Source organism: Coregonus lavaretus (assembly GCF_964263955.1).
Source record: "Coregonus lavaretus genome assembly, contig: HAP1_SCAFFOLD_9067, whole genome shotgun sequence".
Classification (NCBI taxonomy): domain Eukaryota; kingdom Metazoa; phylum Chordata; class Actinopteri; order Salmoniformes; family Salmonidae; genus Coregonus; species Coregonus lavaretus.
Window position 1 is genome coordinate 9,727 of NW_028157447.1, and position 7,697 is coordinate 17,423.

General features: G+C 46.3%; 1 protein-coding gene across 1 annotated transcript; it reads right to left on the minus strand.

Annotated features, from left to right (window-relative positions):
- Positions 1–3,221: 3,221 nt before the first annotated feature.
- On the minus strand, positions 3,222–6,981 carry LOC311125419 (E3 ubiquitin-protein ligase Mdm2-like; the record flags this gene model as incomplete). The annotated part of the gene is made up of 4 exons (XM_084199463.1): positions 6,790–6,981; positions 6,581–6,670; positions 6,386–6,460; positions 3,222–3,355 (listed from the first exon to the last, which is right to left on the minus strand). Coding segments are annotated over exons 2-4 (287 nt in total), but the record flags the coding sequence as incomplete, so codon positions are not given.
- Positions 6,982–7,697: the final 716 nt, after the last annotated feature.

Below are 7,697 nucleotides of genomic sequence, written 5' to 3' on the forward strand. Positions count from 1 at the left end.
GCCCTGTATCAGTAACCCAGCCCTGTATCAGTAACCCAGCCCTGTATCAGTAACCCAGCCCTGTATCAGTAACCCAGCCCTGTATCAGTAACCCAGCCCTGTATCAGTAACCCAGCCCTGTATCAGTAACCCAGCCCTGTATCAGTAACCCAGCCCTGTATCAGTAAACCAGCCCTGTATCAGTAACCCAGCCCTGTATCAGTAACCCAGCCCTGTATCAGTAACCCAGCCCTGTATCAGTAACCCAGCCCAGCCCTGTATCAGTAACCCAGCCCTGTATCAGTAACCCAGCCCTGTATCAGTAACCCAGCCCTGTATCAGTAACCCAGCCCTGTATCAGTAAACCAGCCCTGTATCAGTAACCCAGCCCTGTATCAGTAACCCAGCCCTGTATCAGTAACCCAGCCCTGTATCAGTAACCCAGCCCTGTATCAGTAACCCAGCCCTGTATCAGTAACCCAGCCCTGTATCAGTACCCCAGCCCTGTATCAGTAACCCAGCCCTGTATCAGTAAACCAGCCCTGTATCAGTAAACCAGCCCTGTATCAGTAAACCAGCCCTGTATCAGTAACCCAGCCCTGTATCAGTAACCCAGTGTGTGTGTTATTGTGAGAGTGTCTGTGTGTGTGTTATTGTGAGAGTGTCTGTGTGTGTGTTATTGTGAGAGTGTCTGTGTGTGTGTTATTGTGAGAGTGTCTGTGTGTGTGTTATTGTGAGAGTGTCTGTGTGTGTGTGTTATTGTGAGAGTGTCTGTGTGTGTGTTATTGTGAGAGTGTCTGTGTGTGTGTTATTGTGAGAGTGTCTGTGTGTGTGTGTTATTGTGAGAGTGTCTGTGTGTGTGTGTTATTGTGAGAGTGTCTGTGTGTGTGTGTTATTGTGAGAGTGTCTGTGTGTGTGTGTTATTGTGAGAGTGTCTGTGTGTGTGTTATTGTGAGAGTGTCTGTGTGTGTGTGTTATTGTGAGAGTGTCTGTGTGTGTGTGTTATTGTGAGAGTGTCTGTGTGTGTGTTATTGTGAGAGTGTCTGTGTGTGTGTTATTGTGAGAGTGTCTGTGTGTGTGTTATTGTGAGAGTGTCTGTGTGTGTGTTATTGTGAGAGTGTCTGTGTGTGTGTGTTATTGTGAGAGTGTCTGTGTGTGTGTTATTGTGAGAGTGTCTGTGTGTGTGTTATTGTGAGAGTGTCTGTGTGTGTGTTATTGTGAGAGTGTCTGTGTGTGTGTTATTGTGAGAGTGTCTGTGTGTGTGTTATTGTGAGAGTGTCTGTGTGTGTGTTATTGTGAGAGTGTCTGTGTGTGTGTTATTGTGAGAGTGTCTGTGTGTGTGTGTTATTGTGAGAGTGTCTGTGTGTGTGTTATTGTGAGAGTGTCTGTGTGTGTGTTATTGTGAGAGTGTCTGTGTGTGTGTTATTGTGAGAGTGTCTGTGTGTGTGTTATTGTGAGAGTGTCTGTGTGTGTGTTATTGTGAGAGTGTCTGTGTGTGTGTGTTATTGTGAGAGTGTCTGTGTGTGTGTTATTGTGAGAGTGTCTGTGTGTGTGTGTTATTGTGAGAGTGTCTGTGTGTGTGTTATTGTGAGAGTGTCTGTGTGTGTGTTATTGTGAGAGTGTCTGTGTGTGTGTGTATTGTGAGAGTGTCTGTGTGTGTGTGTTATTGTGAGAGTGTCTGTGTGTGTGTTATTGTGAGAGTGTCTGTGTGTGTGTTATTGTGAGAGTGTCTGTGTGTGTGTTATTGTGAGAGTGTCTGTGTGTGTGTTATTGTGAGAGTGTCTGTGTGTGTGTTATTGTGAGAGTGTCTGTGTGTGTGTTATTGTGAGAGTGTCTGTGTGTGTGTTATTGTGAGAGTGTCTGTGTGTGTGTTATTGTGAGAGTGTCTGTGTGTGTGTTATTGTGAGAGTGTCTGTGTGTGTGTTATTGTGAGAGTGTCTGTGTGTGTGTTATTGTGAGAGTGTCTGTGTGTGTGTGTTATTGTGAGAGTGTCTGTGTGTGTGTGTTATTGTGAGAGTGTCTGTGTGTTATTGTGAGAGTGTCTGTGTGTGTGTTATTGTGAGAGTGTCTGTGTGTGTGTTATTGTGAGTGTCTGTGTGTGTGTTATTGTGAGAGTGTCTGTGTGTGTGTTATTGTGAGAGTGTCTGTGTGTGTGTTATTGTGAGAGTGTCTGTGTGTGTGTTATTGTGAGAGTGTCTGTGTGTGTGTGTTATTGTGAGAGTGTCTGTGTGTGTGTTATTGTGAGAGTGTCTGTTTGTGTGTTATTGTGAGAGTGTCTGTGTGTGTGTTATTGTGAGAGTGTCTGTGTGTGTGTTATTGTGAGAGTGTCTGTGTGTGTGTTATTGTGAGAGTGTCTGTGTGTGTGTGTTATTGTGAGAGTGTCTGTGTGTGTGTTATTGTGAGAGTGTCTGTGTGTGTGTTATTGTGAGAGTGTCTGTGTGTGTGTTATTGTGAGAGTGTCTGTGTGTGTGTTATTGTGAGAGTGTCTGTGTGTGTGTTATTGTGAGAGTGTCTGTGTGTGTGTTATTGTGAGAGTGTCTGTGTGTGTGTGTTATTGTGAGAGTGTCTGTGTGTGTGTTATTGTGAGAGTGTCTGTGTGTGTGTGTTATTGTGAGAGTGTCTGTGTGTGTGTTATTGTGAGAGTGTCTGTGTGTGTGTTATTGTGAGAGTGTCTGTGTGTGTGTTATTGTGAGAGTGTCTGTGTGTGTGTTATTGTGAGAGTGTCTGTGTGTGTGTTATTGTGAGTGTCTGTGTGTGTGTTATTGTGAGAGTGTCTGTGTGTGTGTTATTGTGAGAGTGTCTGTGTGTTATTGTGAGAGTGTCTGTGTGTGTGTTATTGTGAGAGTGTCTGTGTGTGTGTTATTGTGAGAGTGTCTGTGTGTGTGTTATTGTGAGAGTGTCTGTGTGTGTGTTATTGTGAGAGTGTCTGTGTGTGTGTTATTGTGAGAGTGTCTGTGTGTGTGTTATTGTGAGAGTGTCTGTGTGTGTGTTATTGTGAGAGTGTCTGTGTGTGTGTTATTGTGAGAGTGTCTGTTTGTGTGTTATTGTGAGAGTGTCTGTGTGTGTGTTATTGTGAGATTGTCTGTGTGTGTGTTATTGTGAGAGTGTCTGTGTGTGTGTTATTGTGAGAGTGTCTGTGTGTGTGTTATTGTGAGAGTGTCTGTGTGTGTGTTATTGTGAGAGTGTCTGTGTGTGGCTCTTTGATGGAGAAGCTGTCCACTCCCTGCAGTGTGTCCCCTCACCGTGGCTCTTTAACAGAGAAGCTGTCCACTCCCAGTACAGCCCCCAGTGGGTCGTCAGCACAGTGCACTAGGTGTTGCTGCTTCATGTCATAAAGCTGCTTCTTCATGATGTACTGCCCCAGGTAGAATATCACCTGACAATAGACAGCACAGGGGTCAGAGGTCAACACCACAGCATAACACACAAGAGGAGAGAGAGCGTAACAGGGGTGCTGCCAGAGGTCAAGAGGAGAGAGAGCGTAACAGGGGTGCTGCCAGAGGTCAAGAGGAGAGAGAGCGTAACAGGGGTGCTGCCAGAGGTCAAGAGGAGAGAGAGCGTAACAGGGATGCTGCCAGAGGTCAAGAGGAGAGAGAGCGTAACAGGGGTGCTGCCAGAGGTCAAGAGGAGAGAGAGCGTAACAGGGGTGCTGCCAGAGGTCAAGAGGAGAGAGAGCGTAACAGGGGTGCTGCCAGAGGTCAAGAGGAGAGAGAGCGTAACAGGGGTGCTGCCAGAGGTCAAGAGGAGAGAGAGCGTAACAGGGGTGCTGCCAGAGGTCAAGAGGAGAGAGAGCGTAACAGGGGTGCTGCCAGAGGTCAAGAGGAGAGAGAGCGTAACAGGGGTGCTGCCAGAGGTCAAAAGGAGAGAGAGCGTAACAGGGGTGCTGCCAGAGGTCAAGAGGAGAGAGAGCGTAACAGGGGTGCTGCCAGAGGTCAAGAGGAGAGAGAGCGTAACAGGGGTGCTGCCAGAGGTCAAGAGTAGAAGTCTGGGAATGTCTCAGGATAAGACCGCACCATCAATAGTTCTGTCCCAGTCTAGTTGATACTCTCCATATACTGATCCAGGCAGTTCTGTCTCAGTCTAGTCGATACCCTCTCTCCATATACTGATCCAGCCAGTTCTGTCCCAGTCTAGTCGATACACCTCATCCCATACTGATCCAGGCAGTTCTGTCCCAGTCTAGTCGATACACCTCATCCCATACTGATCCAGACAGTTCTGTCCCAGTCTAGTCGATACCCTCCCTCCATATACTGATCCAGGCAGTTCTGTCCCAGTCTAGTTGATACACCTCATCCCATACTGATCCAGGCAGTTCTGTCTCAGTCTAGTCGATACCCTCTCTCCATATACTGATCCAGGCAGTTCTGTCCCAGTCTAGTCGATACACCTCATCCCATACTGATCCAGGCAGTTCTGTCCCAGTCTAGTCGATACACCTCATCCCATACTGATCCAGCCAGTTCTGTCCCAGTCTAGTTGATACCCTCCCTCCATATACTGATCCAGACAGTTCTGTCCCAGTCTAGTCGATACCCTCTCTCCATATACTGATCCAGGCAGTTCTGTCCCAGTCTAGTCGTTACTCTCCATATACTGATCCAGCCAGTTCTGTCCCAGTCTAGTTGATACACCTCATCCCATACTGATCCAGACAACTCAATAAGAGTATTCTGGGTCCCATTTTAGACAGGCAACTGATAAGACACATGATCACTGTACTGAGTAGAAATATATGACTCCATCCCATATACTTCTCTAGCTGACAGGAGGCTATTGTGATTGATCACTGCCACGAAGGCATCAGTTCCTTATCATAAAAGCAGATTACACAGACTGTAAACATATTCTCCAGCAATCAATGTGGACCAGTTAAACACTCAACACCCTATAAACTAAAGCATCAATGCAGCCTCTCAGTCTGAGATAACTGTCTCCCTGATGAACAACAGAGAGGAAGGAGTCCCAGACTAGTTTGACATTCCAGAGGTCCATTTGAACCCCAGTGAGTCAGAGAGGAAGGAGTCCCAGACTAGTTTGACATCCCAGAGGTCCATTTGAACCCCAGTGAGTCAGAGAGGAAGGAGTCCCAGACTAGTTTGACATTCCAGAGGTCCATTTGAACCCCAGTGAGTCAGAGAGGAAGGAGTCCCAGACTAGTTTGACATCCCAGAGGTCCATTTGAACCCCAGTGAGTCAGAGAGGAAGGAGTCCCAGACTAGTTTGACATTCCAGAGGTCCATTTGAACCCCAGTGAGTCAGAGAGGAAGGAGTCCCAGACTAGTTTGACATTCCAGAGGTCCATTTGAACCCCAGTGAGTCAGAGAGGAAGGAGTCCCAGACTAGTTTGACATCCCAGAGGTCCATTTGAACCCCAGTGAGTCAGAGGAAGGAGTCCCAGACTAGTTTGACATCCCAGAGGTCCATTTGAACCCCAGTGAGTCAGAGAGGAAGGAGTCCCAGACTAGTTTGACATCCCAGAGGTCCATTTGAACCCCAGTGAGTCAGAGAGGAAGGAGTCCCAGACTAGTTTGACATCCCAGAGGTCCATTTGAACCCCAGTGAGTCAGAGAGGAAGGAGTCCCAGACTAGTTTGACATTCCAGAGGTCCATTTGAACCCCAGTGAGTCAGAGAGGAAGTCAAGAGGTGACTGAATGTTCTAACATTCTAACTAAGATAAACACCAATCTCTCTCTCTGACTCAGACTTCCTCACAGACAGATAGACCCCCTGACAATTCTCCCCAAAGCTGTGTGACATGTCTTCAAAACCAAGGGGACCTGCTAGCCAATCATAGCTCACCATTTATGTTTAAAATAAGTAAATGACAGTGCATTTGTATTCTAGTTTAGCAGATGCTCTTATCTAGAGTGACAATCAGTTCATTCAACTAAAGTAGGTAAAACAGTATATCAACAGGAAAAACAACAGAACCAAGACAAAAGCCTTTATATTTTTTGAGAGCATCTACTGTATGTAGTACTTAGTTGATGAAAGCGACAACCAATAGTGAAACTAGTGTAAATCTAACTATGTGGAGAAGAATCCAGAGGCAACACCTACACAACTTCTATACCAGTAGTTTGGCTGCTAACAACACATGAAGAGTAACTATTCCTTCCTTAGAAATGAACTAATATCCACTATTCTAGGAGTAAACTAAGATATACTGCAATTGGAAATTCACAACATCAAATATTTAACTTAATTAAAATATGAGACTAGAAAATATTATGGAAACTGAAAAGTCTGGGATATAATGTCCATTGAGGGTCTTAACGGTTTTCATCTGTCTGCTTCACGCAAACAATAAGTTGATTAACTAAAGTTGAGCCAAAGACGTGTGGTTTCTATATCAGCAGGGTACAGGCAACAAAGACAGCCAGCTGTCAAGTCACTTCATACCTCTTTCATGGTGAAAACGTCTTTGTCTGCACCTGCCTGCTGTAATAAGATGTGCAGTTTCTCTTTTGGTCGTACCTGGGAAAAAATAGCACATAAAACAAAAACGTTATTTTAGATTCAATGTCATTGTAAACAAATATGATGTAAAATGTGTGATAGAGAGAGAGAGGGAGAGCTATTTAAGTTAATACTTACAAGTTTCTCATTGTCCAACGTATTTATTTGGGAACCAGTTATATGCCATTCTGACATTCTCTCACAATTCTCTGCCATTCTGTCTTTCACCTGGTGAAGAGTAGAGCAAAAAATACATTTAAAATGTCAAAGTTAACATGCAATGCCTTATAAAAGTATACAATTACATACACGTCAAGACAAGCTTTGGAAGACAGAAACAAGCTTACCTATCTAAATAAATAGAAGTACTAAAGAGTAGACGTCCCTTATATACACACACACACACATCTCTATAATACACCCTTCATATTCTGTACATAAAGTGCTTCAGCTCGGATGCTAGCAGTAGGAACCACTTCCCCGTCTCCCCGGGATTTAAATAGGCTCGGAAAGACATGTCAGGGCTAGCATTGCTCCGGCTGTTGACGCCGGTGTAGGGCTAGCAGTAGGAACCACTTCCCCGTCTCCCCGGGATTTAAATAGGCTCGGAAAGACATGTCAGGGCTAGCATTGCTCCGGCTGTTGACGCCGGTGTAGGGCTAGCAGTAGGAACCACTTCCCCGTCTCCCCGGGATTTAAATAGGCTCGGAAAGACATGTCAGGGCTAGCATTGCTCCGGCTGTTGACGCCGGTGTAGGGCTAGCAGTAGGAACCACTTCCCCGTCTCCCCGGGATTTAAATAGGCTCGGAAAGACATGTCAGGGCTAGCATTGCTCCGGCTGTTGACGCCGGTGTAGGGCTAGCAGTAGGAACCACTTCCCCGTCTCCCCGGGATTTAAATAGGCTCGGAAAGACATGTCAGGGCTAGCATTGCTCCGGCTGTTGACGCCGGTGTAGGGCTAGCAGTAGGAACCACTTCCCCGTCTCCCCGGGATTTAAATAGGCTCGGAAAGACATGTCAGGGCTAGCATTGCTCCGGCTGTTGACGCCGGTGTAGGGCTAGCAGTAGGAACCACTTCCCCGTCTCCCCGGGATTTAAATAGGCTCGGAAAGACATGTCAGGGCTAGCATTGCTCCGGCTGTTGACGCCGGTGTAGGGCTAGCAGTAGGAACCACTTCCCCGTCTCCCCGGGATTTAAATAGGCTCGGAAAGACATGTCAGGGCTAGCATTGCTCCGGCTGTTGACGCCGGTGT